General features: G+C 47.6%; 1 protein-coding gene across 1 annotated transcript in view; it reads right to left on the bottom strand.

Annotated features, from left to right (window-relative positions):
- Positions 1 to 15,695, bottom strand: part of Snrk (SNF related kinase) — a 32,571-nt gene that overhangs the window by 4,477 nt on the left and 12,399 nt on the right. The window contains exon 4 of the mRNA XM_077647294.1: positions 4,216 to 4,362. Within this exon, the coding sequence (XP_077503420.1) occupies positions 4,216 to 4,362 (147 nt within the window). The remainder of the gene's footprint in view (positions 1 to 4,215; positions 4,363 to 15,695) is intronic.

The raw sequence follows: 15,695 nt of genomic DNA on the forward strand, positions 1-15,695 counted from the left end.
GTCAAATCGAGCTTAAGCTCCGCATGTGCAAATATGCGCATAACTAGCAGCATCTAACACCTTCAGAAATGAGGGATCACCTGCCCTGCACAGCTAGCTGCTGCTGGAGAAAGCAACACGAGCACCATGCAGCTTCTTCTCGTTGCAACTGCAGCTAGCGCCAGCTTCAGTACAAGAACAAGTTGGAATAGTACTGAGTGATGGGGCGCATTCGTACCGTGACACAGCCTGCAAGCACCAGGGTAAAAAGCAGAAGCAATACCATTAAACAAACTGGAGGCAGCACTAGCACACTGGGCATTTTGCATATGCTTATTCATTTCTGTGCACTGCACCATCCCAATGGCTACAAAATTTAGAAACAATTGGGCTTTTAGAGGCACCAATAGCAGCTTCAGATAAAGCGCCGCCAGAATAGCCAGCATTCTCGTTCAAGCAGTGCCACATCGCTGACTGGTGCATGGAGAGCAGTGAGAGGGTCCCGCCTGTAGGAGGCGTCCCGATGCGCACTGCGCATTTGTTTCCTTGGCTCCCAGATAAGTGGCAGCAAACGCAATCTTCACTTCAGCTACGTGCTGTGTTCACTTATGTACACACCTGTACACTAAATTGAGATTGCCAGGCAGACACATTCTAGGCCACTAATCATGCACGGCAGGCTTCCTCACAGAAGCTTCTCATGACAGGTTTCAAATGCGGCGCATTACAGTTAAACCTCGATGAAATAAACTTTAATGTAACAAAGTATATCAGTTTCTATAACTTCGTGCCCATGAAACGCCACGTTTTTTTAGCTTCAATATAACCAAGTAAATTTTGCAGCACTTCCAATGTTAAGAAATTTCATTGCTGGCTGGAAATGAACTTGAGGAAAAATTGTATCGTGGGCGCGAGTGGTTGAGAGAAGCACGTGCCGAAGCGCGCATCGGAACATGTACGTAAGCTGCTCCATCTGGGGTATACGTGCAAAAACACACACAACTGCGCTTACGGCAGAAAACACGAGTGGCAGGGTGGACCCGATATCATTTGTTTGGTTGGTCATTGGAGGACAACCACCTTGCTCTCACAGACATGAAGGAAGAATAGGTGTAGGGGGTGGGGGCAGATGCAGACAGCATGGCCCGCCGCAAGGTCGCAGCGGTGGAATGCGTCATTGCAACGGCAGTGTTAGCGGTGTGCTTGGAGCACTAAGAAGAGGATGATGATTGGATTGCAAAACCACAATTCAAGACGGGTGACGTCATCCCCGTCACTCATGAGGTGGTAGGTGCGATAAACATGCTGAGGCGGCTCGCGAGCTTGCAGCGCAAAGGGATACAGAATAAAAATCTGGAAATACAGTCGAGCCCACTTATGACAGCCGCAGATATAACGAATGCTCGCTTATTGCAGACGAGTGCAGTGCTACCGTCAAGAAATGCATTATGGCAATGGCAGTTCATGTAAGATACAACAAACAACTTTGGCCACAACACTCGATTATATCTAACGAGAAGGAGCCGTAAGATACCACTAAGCTAAAGTGGTCACGGTTCTAGCAAGCGCAGAGACCCAAGCGTGTCTGAGCGCTCACGACACCGCCCAAGAAAGAACATGTCGACCCAAAAATACAATAAAAAGTCGGCACTGATACAGTAAGTAACCGCAGGCCAAACGTGTGCTGACAGCCTAAGAGGGCAATCATTCTTCGCATGTTCACCGGTTGGGCAAAGCATCCCAAATGGAAAAAGAAGCGCAGTGGGCGCGAGACAGGGCCATCGTTGAAAGCAAAGTCAGGCGATGCTACTACCTGTGGTCGTGGATCAACAGCAGGTTTTGAGATGTTTGAATGCCGTGCTGGCTATGCTGATCAAGTGGTACGCGTAGCCCGCCCAGTCGGCTAGATCCTTCGCGCTCCTACCACATGTGCCAGCGTCAGAGGGAGCACAGTGTAGCTGATACATTCTGTGCAGCGAGCGCTACGCTACTTTCGTCGCTGCATAGGCCTAGGCACAATAGATGAAGCTCTCTAAAATGCATGTAGATTTTGTGGCAACGCATCGTTGATGCGCAGCTGGCCAGATGTTTCCTCGGATAATTACGTTCCTATGGACCACATCACAGAGCCGCATGCTCTCACGAAGCCGTCTAACACCAAGAACGAGCACTCCCCTACCACTAGGAATCTGATTAATTAGCTGACCTGCCACCAGCCTCAACCACGATTAGTTGTATCCCGTCCCTAAATTGATTGTTGGCCTCAGCAAGGAGAACACAATCGCCCTGGAGAGCCTGGAAAGAGCCGCGGTAGCACCTGCATTTAACAACTGGATGCGCATAACGCAGTTTTTGTTTTTTTTTAAAGAAATAAACGCCACTTCTAGCGTACTTAATAATGTTTGCAGTTATACGGAGAGTTCACTAACTACGAACATCACATATAACTAACTGATATGCCTGACCATCAGATTCGTTACAAGTTGGCTCGAATGTACCAAGAAAGCGCTGGATTTTCATTCGTAAAATATGATCACCGAAGTATGCAGTCATCATTCCAGTTATTTTTGAGTGGATGGCTTTATTTGGGCATTTTGTAAGCAGCTGCTGGGCAGCACTCAGCGAGCGCATGCCTACGAGATACTACAGAGCTGGCATGCACGACGTCAACGCCTACCCTCCGCAGCGCCATCGCCTTGGCAGTGTGCAGTTCAGGAACTCTCTGGCGGGCGCGAGATGGCGCTACCGCTACTGGTACAGTCACTGCGAAATGTTGCTTTTCTGGTTCGCCGTCGCTGCAGACGATGGGGATTTCCCGATCCATTCTGACCAAATCAGGCAAGTAGTCACCCAAAATATACAACCAAAAGATGCAGGCAGAGAATCTTGATGTGTGTACAAGAGTAAGCTGAACAAAATGAACTGCACAATGAAGGAAAAGCACTGAAGGATATAGCCTGCAATGGGCAAGGCTGACGTCGCATCCCATTTTGTGAGAGCTTTCATACGTGGCCTAGGTGCAGCGGTTTGAGATATATAATCATTAAATTAACTGCTTTCTACTCATTTCTGTTTTAAAAAAAAATGTTTTGGTCACTCTCAGTGCCACACCTGTCGCCTGGATCAGAAATTTCTGCCGCAGACTTTTTTGTTCACTATCCCTAAGATACATGTAATGCCGTTGCTGCTGGCAAAGAAAGGGCAGAAGTAAGGGGCCACTTTAATCGCAATAAAGGTTTTTCCCGTGGGTTTTCTGCAGCGCATTTTTGGCGGATTCTTAGCATGCTAGGATACGAATTTCGGTGTAGCGGAATTTCAGTATTACGAATTAAACTGCTGATTTTACCAACTTCTAGGTTTAGCTAGGTTTAACTGTACTAGCATACAACCGTGATCTGTAGCTGCCCTGGCCCTTGGCAGCAGCTCTTGGCACACACTGTACTGCACAATGTATAGCACATAAACTGAGCAGACTGTAAATTAAAGTGCCATATCACGAATAGCTGAGCATAGACAGTGGGGACTAATTCAATGGAAATGCACACACAAACACACACACACTACGATGAACGACCGCAGCACAACGAAAACATAGACAAACACAGGCGCTTACTCAGCGCATGTTTTTGTTCATTTTTCTCGCTGTGCTGTCGTTCATTGTAGCCATGAACCTACTAGACCAAACCGCCACCCTGCATCAGTTCACGTTCACACTGATCACCACTCGCAGTTCAACTCTTAGCTTTACATGCCAAGTTGTGTACAGCATAAGGAAGAAGGGAAGCACACATAAGATCCCATTTGGTGCTGGTTAGCATCAGCATACAGCCATGGCCTGGTAAGTTTCAATCCTGGTGGTCCCCATAATGAATTATAAGAAAACTGAATAGTTGTCATTTAGATGTTCAAAAACCAAACAGAATTATTTCATTCACAATATTCAACTACATGTTCACACATGCCTTGGAATATCAGTTTGTAAAATGGTGGATGTGATAATTAACATTAGCTGTGCATACTTTGTTACACACAATAACACAATTTGATGGAAAGCATGCAATTCCCACGATATCAAAAATGTGCATGTGTACCAAGTTCATTTTTGAGCACTGCACATCAAAACGAGCAAAATTTTGCTCACAGGCCTACATATGCCATACACACGAGTTAAAGCCTGGTGAAGTAAGCACTGTGCCGAGACAGGCAGCAGGCTACTAGAGCAGTTCTGTCACTCACCCCGGAGTAACCGCAACAGGAGAGAGGTCTGCCCTGGAAGTCCTATTCAGCTGCTGAGCCTTCTCCTGGCGCTGTGCACGAAGCTTGCGCTCGGCCAACAGATAGTACGTAGCAGTCATGTAATTGTATTCATTGCGGTCTAATGCCCTGAAAAGGACAAGACACACCTCAGAATCTGTTACACAGCCATGACATGAATATACCTGCACTATGGTCACTGAAATGTGCACAAGCCGATAAAACACAGTGAGCCCACTAATAACTATGTGACAGAGTAAAGGTCCCATGCCGCAGAAAACCCAGCGTCAGAGGTGTGAGCAAAAAACCCGCAGCATAAGTGAGAATCCCTTTTGCTTGACGTGGCATAGTGGTGCCGGAATGCAGCAGTCATCGGAAAACCCCCGCAGTCTGATATACACCGCAGCGCCAACAGATGGCGCACGAGCAGAGTCCGTGTCTATGTTAAAGCTATCGTATCATACCTTTAAAGACGGACCTTAACTGTCCCTCAATTTCCGTACTAGTTCTTATCAAGTTCATGGAATCGTAGCGCTAGCAGACAAGGAAAACAGGGAGGACACAAACACACACTTGCGCTGAACTGTCAACTTTATTTAAAACTTGTCTGGTCCGTGCCTTATATGTAACAGAAGGGCATTAACATGCAAGCGCATCTACTGCACAGATACGACGGGGACGTTTTGATAGTGCATTCAGGGAGTGTTCAATCCCGACAAGAAAAACCGGCACGAAAAAACGCAAAGTGGTCAAGGCTGGGTCAAGAATTGCCAAACGCGAACGCACCAAAAAAGGTAACAAGGAAAAAGCCAGGCATAAACATAAGTGGGAAAAAAACGAGACATTAAAAACAGACGAAGAATCGTCCTCCCTGTTTTCCTTGTCTGCCAGCGCTGCGATTCCATGATGTTCGATCACTACCAACTCGCCCAGCAACATACCCTGCTTATCAAGTTGCCTGCCCTGCTGTGCAAAAGTGTGTGTAATTTAAACGTTAGCTGTTACCCCTTCTTCATAAATGATTAAAACACTAAAACAGAAGTACAAAACTGTATCACTACTGGCATACCTATACATCGCCTTGAAGATACAGGTTCACAATTCATGGCAATGCATATAGACCTTATTCACTCTCAGATTTCGCGGGCCACAGGAGGCTCCACTGTGGCAACCTTATACCCCATCAGCCACCATACTGCTGCAAAGTTCGAAGGCTGCTTGCGGCTCAAAAGCTGCCGCACAAAGGGAGGTGGGGAGGGGGCAACGCACCCCACTTCTAATAGGTGTGCCAAAGGCTTCAAGTTTAATTGCATACACTACCCTGTTTTCCAGAAGACATGAATCGTAGGACGCTGGCAAAGTTCCCTTCATCACGCAAGGGTCACTACCAGATTTCCTGGACAACAGGATTGTCTAGCTCTATAGTGTCATGTTGCACTCACTTGGGCTGTACGGTGCCTCGATCCACGTGCATGGCGGGTGTTCATCGAGGCACCCTCTGGCTGTTGCTGGGCAGTCTGTCGCTTCGTTTGTTCGTGCTGTTGTCTGTTTTGCATTCGCACCATTTCTAGAACTGTTTTAGACTGTTTCGTGCATGAGGTGTACCCCATTTTATGCATGCAGAGCTAGCTGGAACGCCGAACCATTATTGACAATGCCATGCCATTGTTTCACTTTCAGCTCCAGCCTCTTAAAAATTGTTAGAATATCTTGCACGTGCCAGGGATTTAAGGTATGAGGCAACTTTCAAAACTCAATGTTTTTGATAAAACTCAAATTTTTTTCCTCAAAATGCCGATTCATTCCTGAATGAACTGCACATCTTGTGAAACTGAAACTAAGTGTTTTCCAACCAAACAAAAACCTAATTTTTGCATAATTATTTTTTCTTATTCATTTTTCAGTTAGGTTAAAAATACCCGTTTCTTACCATTACAACACACTAGATGGCTATGGCAGGATGCCAACATTGAAGTTTGGTTTGTATGATTGTATGTGTCATTTCAACAGAGATACACTTTGACGTTTCGAAGCACATTGGGATCAAACCTGGTCCGCACACACAGAAATCTTGTCTGACAGGTGACCAACAGCATATCTAGAAATCTTCCTTTTGGTCGCCAGGTGCCACAAAAACACGATAAAAAAAGTGAGCTCCTACACACAAGTAAAATCAAGGAATAGCAAGACTAAGAAGCTGAGCTATAAATATGGTGGATTTTAACCATCCTGGACATTGGTTTATGGCATTTGCAGTTATTCCTAATCTAATTTTTTTTCCCTTCTTGCGTGAGAAATCCTAATTTTATCCTTGTACAAGAGTGTTTATTGAAACTGCACTTTGTACACTTATTTCTTGTATATCTAGCACTGTAATAACCACACTATGCACCCAGTGTTGCCCACGATGTGCAATGCTGTCAGGGCTACGAATGCCTGCTTTCTTCGCAGTTGAACGTGTGCACCTATAATCGCGATAAATCGGAGCTTTTTCCTCGCATAATGCCTGAACCATGAAAAGAAACAACTATGAGTTGGAGTGTTCCAAGCACCCCACGCAACAAATTGCGTGTAACGAATCATAAAATGAGGCGAGTATCAAATCAATTTCCTCCACTGCTCGGTGAAGAAATCTGTCCACAGAGGCTGCCTTCTTATAAACACTTGGGGCTGCTTGTGCAAGGACCCTTTAATGTGGAACTTACACAGTGTACAACAGCTGATATGTGTTTACTTCGACCTCCTTTTTTTTTTTGCCTTGCAGGTATACGGTGCGTCCTTAGGTCCTCTCCAGCACCTGCCTATAAAAAACACTTGAATTTAAGTTAAACCTACGCCAGTAACAAGATTTCAGTGGCACCTCTACAGGCGATGCCACAACGTGATCTGAACGCCATTTTGTTGTGCACCATGGTTGATGCAACATGAATAAGGTCGATACTAAGGCTGCACTAACAACGTGGCCATTTAGTCCTATGATACACAGATGCATTAAAAACGAAAGGATCTCAACTATAACACAGGCCACTTTTATCAATCTGACAGTTCAAAATCTCTTGAAACCAAAACATTTTGAATGAGAGGTCACATTATCAGCTTTGACACTTACCATAATTACAGTATAAGCTCGTTAACTCGAACTTGTAGGGACCAGAAAAAATGTTCGAATTATCGAATGACCCTCAAGAACTTGGACTGCTTGCATCATGGTAAATTTATTTAGTGAAAGACTGGGCAAAGGGTGCCTGCTTCTGAGAAAAGAACAGTGCAGTAATGACTGCTTCTCACGTTACCGTCAATGCATTACTGAAGGCATACTGTCAGGATCGTTGAAGCAGAACTAGTCCAAAATCGTAACGGCCTTCACAGTCCTTCACGATGCGACGTGGTGGAGCTCCACCGCTTCCGCGACACACCTCCTCACAAGTGGCACCATCGCATGTGAGGAGGCTTCACCACATGAACTGCGAACGGCACGTGACGAGCGAGCAGTTTCCGCAAACTGGAATAACTGAACCACGTGGCGTCCGAAACGTCGGCTGGCTGGCTGGTTGAGCCGTTCGTCACCACGTCTGCCGTTGCACAGGCCGCGAGCGACTTTTCGGGCAAACCTGAGCTATTTATGTTAATTGTTGTGGCAGATGCTAGATGGCACTACATGTAGAAAAATACGTTGCCACTAGTCGTCGGCGCATTCTACTGTGAAAGAATGTGGAGAGATGGACGTCCACCTCGAACAGCGTGTAAACATAAAATTCTGTGTGAAGCTTGGCAAGACAGCCACACAGACATATAAGGTCCTTCGTGACGCTTACGGCAACGTGACATTATCGCGGGCGTGAGTTTTCGAGTGGCACAAGAGGTTTGTTTCGGAGAGAACGTCGGTGGAAGACAACACAGGGCAGGGGCACCCTTCAACCTCGCGGAATGAAAACAACTTTGCTCGGATCAGTGAAACCGTACAGCAAGACCGCTCCCTTACAGTCCGCATGCTATCAGATGCTCTAGAAAATAGTAAGACAACATGCCACAAAATTTTGCGTGAGAACTTGGGGAAAAAAAAGCTGAATGCCAGACTTGTGCCGCACTCCCTCACACAGGACCAGGACACTCGGGCATCAGTGAGCGCTGATTTGCTCTCCGAGGCAGAAAAGGAGGCTGCATTCGCCGATAGCATCATTGCTGAAGACAAAACATGGTGCTTTCAATATGATCCTCAAACAAAGAGGCAGAGTGCCGAATGGCGGTCCACAAGCTCTCCGGCGTCGAGAAAGGTGCGGTGACAGAAGACCAAAAACAAAGACGATAGTTTTTTTTTCTTTCGATGCCAGAGGTGTCATACACCACGAGTTCATCCCACAAGGGCAGACGGTGAATCAGGAGTTTTATATCCGTGTGCTCCAACACATGCGTGATGCACTGCGACACTGTCGTCCTGACTATGGGCATCTGAACAATGAAGCCTTCTCCACGATAACACAAAGTCGCACACTGCTCTCAGCGTGACAAAATTTCTCGCCAAGCACAGCATTACTGTACTTCCCCATCCGATTTTTTTCTGTTTCCTTGTGTGAAGAGAGCCCTAAAAGGTCGCTGGATGGGGAGCGTGGAGGCCATTCAAGACGCCATGACAAAGGAGCTGACAGCCCTGACAAAAGGAGCATTTTCCAACTGTTTCCAAGACCTCAAGAAGCGTTGGAAGGGAGACTATTTCGAAGGGGTGCTGCACAAATGATTTCAGTGTTAAACGCATTTTTTTTAATGGACTCAGTCTCGGAAATTTACGGACAAAGGTTATAATTAGCACCCCTCACCAAGAGGTAGCCGAAACACTAAGGAAAGTCACCCAGATCACACTTGAAAACGTGAAATACCTTGTCAACACATACGTGGCGGCACCAGACGGAGTATCGAGAGGAGTCATACACGGAGTGGGACCCAACACCACGGCGGACAAGCTCATGGCCCATCTATGAGTTCGAACCCAAGGAGTTGAAATCCTGCAAGCCCGCATGCTCGGTAAATCAATGACAGTGGTCATCACGTTCAGCTCGCCGAAACCTCCCTGTTAAATCTATTACTACGGGGGAGAAACAGCATGTTACCCCTACAAACCCACCCGACAAGCCTGCCAGGTATGCCAAAGCATTGGCCACCGCTCAGACATGTGCCCAACACCAGACATCAAGATCTGCCGCAACTGTCGCACGAGGGATCCAGATGAACTCCATACCTGGTCACCACGCTGCGCAGCCTGCGGAGAGGCCCATAACACGAGAGTCCCAGGAGTGCCAAAGACGCCTTAAGCCCGATACTCGGCGCCGCCAAAAGAATCCCTTCCTCCCCAATAAAACGGGGAACTTGCAAGGAAACCAGCAGAATCCACCAGGGCAGACCAAATCATCTCAACATCTGCAGAGCTGACAATCCACCCAACCTACGAGTCAGGTGGTTCAGCTCGGATCAAGAAACCTCATCGTGCTCCCGGTCGCGATCACATTCCCACTTGAGATCTACGGCGGACCTACACCATCCAGAGGACCGATCCTCCATCCCGTCAATGTCTACCGGGAAGAAGGACCACAAGAAATCAATGAGAAAGACACCATCAACATCAATGATCAAGTGAGCTGGCCAGCTTTAAGCCTCTCTCACCCCTCAAACACCCGCTCTAAATGGTCCCAACTAGAAAAGGACAACACACACCTTAGAGAACAAGTCAATGACCTAAATCGGCGCCTTCAGCGCCTAGAAGCACGACAACAACCCGTGCAGTCAGCACAACAAACACCAGGGACTCAAACTGGGGAGTAAGACCCAATGCGCAAGTAGTGGTATCCCCGACAGAACCCCCTAGTCTTGCAAGCTTACAAGCTGCAATTCAAACGCTCATCACCAAGCAACACCAGTTTGCCACCTGGATGCAAGCTCAGACGTAGACCAGTACAGAGCTAGGGCAGGCCGTAGCTGAGCTCCAAAGCAGCGTCCGCGTCCTGGAACACAGCCCACGCAAGAGAGTGGACGATACAAACAACCCAAGAGCCAAGGTATACAGGCGCATCAACAACATAAACGACGTCAGTGATGCAGAAAGCAGCCTTGATGGCAGCAACTACTAATACCTCTCGAGACATCCAAAATCAATTGGAAATATGGCAGTGGAACTGTTGCTCGTTCCATAAAAAAGGACCCTCGTTACAACTCTTCATTCAGACCTCCCCTACTCCACCCAACATCATCTGCCTTCAAGAAAGAGGAACGCAATCCGCCACCCTAAGAGGCTACTACAGAATTTTTAATCCGGATTCACCACGTGTCGCTGTGTATGTATCAAAATCCATAGCCTCTGTGGCCCACTCCACCTCAGTTACTTGGATTAACCACATATTGCTAGAAGTCCTCCCACAAAAGCGGGAGAAACACAGCACCTTTATATTGAACCTAAATAGCCCACCTCGTGCGCAACAAGAACAGTTTGGAAACACTCCAGGAATGTGCTCGAATAGCAGGCAAAGACCAGCTTGTAGTATTAGGCAACCTGAACGCGCCCCATACGGCCTGGGGGTATACAAAGGACAGCAGAAAAGGCCCCTCCCTGTTGGAAGCAGCAGACAGGGAAGGCCTCAGGCTAGCCACGGACTTTATGACACCTACCAGAATCGGCAACAGCGTATGCAGAGACACCGCTCCTGATCTATCTTTTTTGCAAAGAACGATACTAACGTCACATGAACCAACCTCGGTGAGACCCTGGGGAGTGGTCATTACATCCCGAGTACAGCAATCTCCACTCCCAAGCTCAGACGTTTCATCGGGGAATTGGGAAGCGTTTCGTAAATTCCCCCACTCGAAAGAAGGACCACGAGCATAGCAGAGTGGACACGACATATACGAGATACTCACACTTCCACTACTCAAACCATAAAACGCACGGCCGCCACTCCAGAAGTCGCTCGCCGCCTTCTACAGTTGTGGGAGACGAGAAAGAAACTCATAAGACGTTGGAAACAGCAGAGACTCAATAAACACCTCCGCCTGCGCATTGCCTCCATCACGGAGGAAGCTCAGGAATATTCTACCCAACTTGCTCAACGAAATATGGTACAGTTCTGTGCCGCCTTGGAAGGAACCTTCAGTACTGCTCAAACCTGGTCCATCCTACGCAGTCTCGTTGAGCCCGACAAAGCCAAATCGGCCACAAATCGTACACTCCAAACAATAGCTCAACAATTCCATGGGACTGACAAGGAGCTCACAGACGATTTGTGGACGCGTTACATTGGCGACACTCCAATACCACCTTGTCCAACCATCTACAACGGCCTTCCAAACCCCACACTTGATGCTCCAATAACAATAGCCGAGGTGCAAGCCGCAGCCCGTGCATCGCAGCACAATACCGCTCCTGGAGTGGATAGAATCACAAACGCTATTATTCGTAACCTCAGTCATATCAAAGCTATCACTGACTACTTCAATGATGAACTCTGGGAGAAGGGCATTGTACCTCAGGATTGGCGTCATGCCGAAATTATCACCATTCCCAAGCCCGGCAAGTGGCCGTCACTTGATTCTCTTCGGCCCATCTCCCTAACATCATGTTTAGGAAAACTCTACGAACGGGTCATCCACACCCACCTCCAAAATTATATTGAAGACAATGATCTCTTTCCCCCTACTATGGTTGGGTTCAGGCCAGGCCTTTCGGCCCAAGACGCCTTCCTGCTCCTTCGAGAAGTGCTTACCAACATCCCCAGAGGTCAGCAACATCTCATCTTGGCCTTAGATTTAAAAGCTGCCTTCTACAACATATGCCACGAGGCAATCCTTCAAGCCATAAATGACCTTAACGGCGGAGAAAATGTCTTTGCTTAAGTGCGTGCATTCATCACGGGCAGCACGGCCACGATAGGCATCGGACAAACCCGCTCCGACATCAAAGATATGCCACAAAAAGGCACACCTCGGGGAGCTATTATTTCTCCCCTGCTTTTAAACATTGCTATGCTCAAGCTATCGCGTGCACTACAAGCTCTTCCAAATGTCAGCTTTACCATATACGCCGATTTATAACTATATGGGACACAAAGGGTTCCGTACAATCAGCAGCCTGGATCGTCGAGGACTTCGCCTCTTTGCCTGGAGAAATCGGAGGTCATACGAGTACATGGCCCGAGATACTTCTCTCCAGGTTCCATCAACCTCACAATCGAGGGTCAAGAAATCAGGGCAGTTAACCTGATCCGCATTCTTGGTCTTTGGATACAGTGCATCCTCCGTGTTACCCACACCATCCAGACTCTCAAAACCACCGCAAACCAGATAGCTCGCATGATCAGCCGCATTACCAAGCATGGCCAAGGAATGCGAGAAGAAGACACTCTTCGGCTGGTGCAAGCACTGGTACTTAGCCGAATCACATACGGACTACCCTTTCGCACGCTAACAAAGGGAGAGGAGCAGCAAGTTGACACTAACATAAGGGGGGTATGCAAGATGGCCCTTAACCTTCCTAAAAACACCTTGACGTCTGAACGCACTAGGAATCTTCAACACCTTTGCGGAACTAACAGAAGCCATCCGTACACTCAAACACTAAGACATCAGACCACCCAAGCTGGACGAGCTATCCTACGCTGAGTAGGCACAGTTATGGATATCCGCGCACTAGATGCTCAATCCTCTCTAGAAAAACAGCACAGGAAATACATCAGCGTGGCCCCAATACCGAAACATATGCTTAAAGACTTTCACATAGGCAGACAGCGAGCGCGAGTATCCTACCTACGCTGACGTCTAGCTAATTCCCCGAACGTGGTTTATGTTGACGCCGCTGCATACCCGGACCATGACAAGTACGCAGTGGCGGCAGTGGACCATCGCTTCTCCACTCTATTCATCGTTTCTGTAAGAGCCAAAACACCAGCGGCCGCGGAGACCACCGCTATGGCCATTGCCATTAGGCATTACGAGTCCCAAGGCCAAAGTGCTCATGTGATCACAGACTCGCAACATGTGTGTCGAAACTTCCTGAGAGGCCGAGTTCCCAAGCACGTCAGTCGGCTCATGGGCACTACACCCCTCACCAAGCACCACCAAATCATCTGGACCCCAGGCCACGAGGGGCTGGAGGGAAATGAGAGGGCACATGCTCCAGCTCGAGGCATCATCAACCGAGCGGGGCCACAAACTGTGCCTGCTTTTACCCCTCTACCTTCTAGGTATAACGAACGCCTCGAGTTTCAGTGTCTTCAAAGGAGACACTTCCCTCCACCTCATAGGAAATTACACACTCCAGATGCTGTCTCTTGGTGGCAGATACAGACGAACACAGTTCCAAACCTCCATAGACTACACCTCATACACCCAACATTATACCCCGACACGCGTCCCTGGTGCCAAACCAAACACCCTACAGGCGGAAAACACGTCTTTTGAGCGGTGGAAGGCACTGCTGACCAGCGATAACCTGGAGAACCAACGGGCCCTCATACAACAGACGTGCAGGGCAGCTCAAGAAAGTGGAGCCCTGGAATGAGGGCCCCACCCATAAGCTCGCCCAACTTCCCTTCACTTTAATAAAGTTTTTCATCCTCCTCCTGCCTCGGCTTGGAAATCAACCTTAGGCAGTGCAAGAAATCGGACCTCAGCACAGTTTTTCAGTTTCAGTTTTCGTTTTCCCCTTGGCATTTCATCATTTCGCCGTTTTTGTCTTTTTCCATGACAATGCCTACCTGTTGCACCATCAACTGCATGAGGAGACCAGCAAAGTCTTTGGGAAAGACGTTCAAAAAATAAGGGTACCTTGCATTGCAATGGAGCGACACTAGCAGACGACAGGCGGTCACTACACATAGCACGTACGCAGCCTTGTCTTCTTAGCTCAGTGTCGTCCCGTTGCGCTAGCGTCGCCAACTCTGCTCTTTGTTGTGATGCACGTTGTCGCGCTCTAAGCCCAAGTTATACCATCAATGGGGTATAAATTTAAGAAAGAATAGGTGGATCTTCACCAGGTAGCTGATTTTCCAGTGACCACTTTACCGAATTGTGTTTCGACCGAAGCGGGGCGAGGGTGACGCTACTATCTGGTGAGGTGCTGACAGTGTTCTGCTGGTTCACATTAACGTCTTGAAAAGGTATGGTACTGCTTTTCCACAGGGGTGAATCAAGTACAGAGGGCAAAACGCTTGAAAAAATTGGTTTTTGGGGATAGGAAATGGCACAGTATCTGTCTCGCATGTGGGCAGACACCTGAACCACGCCATAAGGGAAGGGACAAAGGAGGGACTGAGAGAAGAAAGGAAGAAAGAGGTGCCGTAGTGGTGTGCTCCAGAATAATTTCGACCACCTGGGGATCTTCAACATGCACTGACATCGCACAGCACACGGGCAGCCACGTTCAGCATGGCACTTAGCCCCAGCAGCATCCACTTGAACCTTGGTAAACGCTGCTTGTCTAGAACATGTTCTGGACGTGTTTAGGGCTGAGCGCGCAATGCCTAGCGATAACATTTAGTTAAAAATGGTGTGAGTGTAAGCATGTGCAGTTAAACTCAGTTTTTCGTCGTCATTTTTTGCCTTCCTGGTGGCAGTGGAACACACAGTTCTGTCATTCTAGACGTGTTTTGCCCTCTGTATTCTTTCGTACTGTACCAAATTATGCCTGAATGGGCTTTTATTCATGATACTTGGTGTAGTTGATTTCTAACAGTGCTTATCCTCCGTTCCTCTTTCTCATCCACAATTTCTCTCGCGCTGTGCAGCTGTCAAACGTGGCTACACTATGGAGTTATGTTAGAAGCACGTCTGGAAGGTAAATGATGCCCTAAAGCGATAAACATCACTGGCCATCGATGAGACGAGACATCAGGCACCTGCAACTTGAAACTGAAGCTGCAGCAGCTGCATAATGTGTGGCTGTTCGAGGGATGAGTCACAGGATTTCCACCATCGTTCGCATTTTCTTTACCACGCGAAAATTTGGTTTTAAGATGACCTTAGCCTCATTGTCGCTCCATTAGTGCTCCTTCACGCTCGGAAGACAAGAAGCAGATAAAAACGTAGTGTTTTAAGCGCTTACCCCTTTGCCTCGGCAGGGTGAGACATGCATGCCTGTTTTCCTTCACTTCTCTGTAATTACAGGGTTCTCCAAGAAATGCTCAAATTTCTCAGGTTCAGCTTGCTTATTCCTTTGATATAACAGCAGAAATCATACGAGAACAAAGCAAAAAACTGAGAAAGAAATGGTGAAAGATGCGAGTTTTTTCATTGAAATACAAAGCAGACACCGGACTTTTGGAGCATGCCATTCAACTTCACGAGGCTTCACTAGCGCCCGCTTCAGAAATTGGGAATGCGGTATTTAGTGACCGCCACCGCAAACGAGCTGAGCGAATAATGAGCAGTCTGCATTTTCATGAGCAGAACAGACTTTTATACGATTTCTTTTTTTTTTTTTAAGA

The sequence above is a fragment of the Amblyomma americanum genome, chromosome 1 (genome assembly GCF_052857255.1).
Source record: "Amblyomma americanum isolate KBUSLIRL-KWMA chromosome 1, ASM5285725v1, whole genome shotgun sequence".
NCBI lineage: Eukaryota > Metazoa > Arthropoda > Arachnida > Ixodida > Ixodidae > Amblyomma > Amblyomma americanum.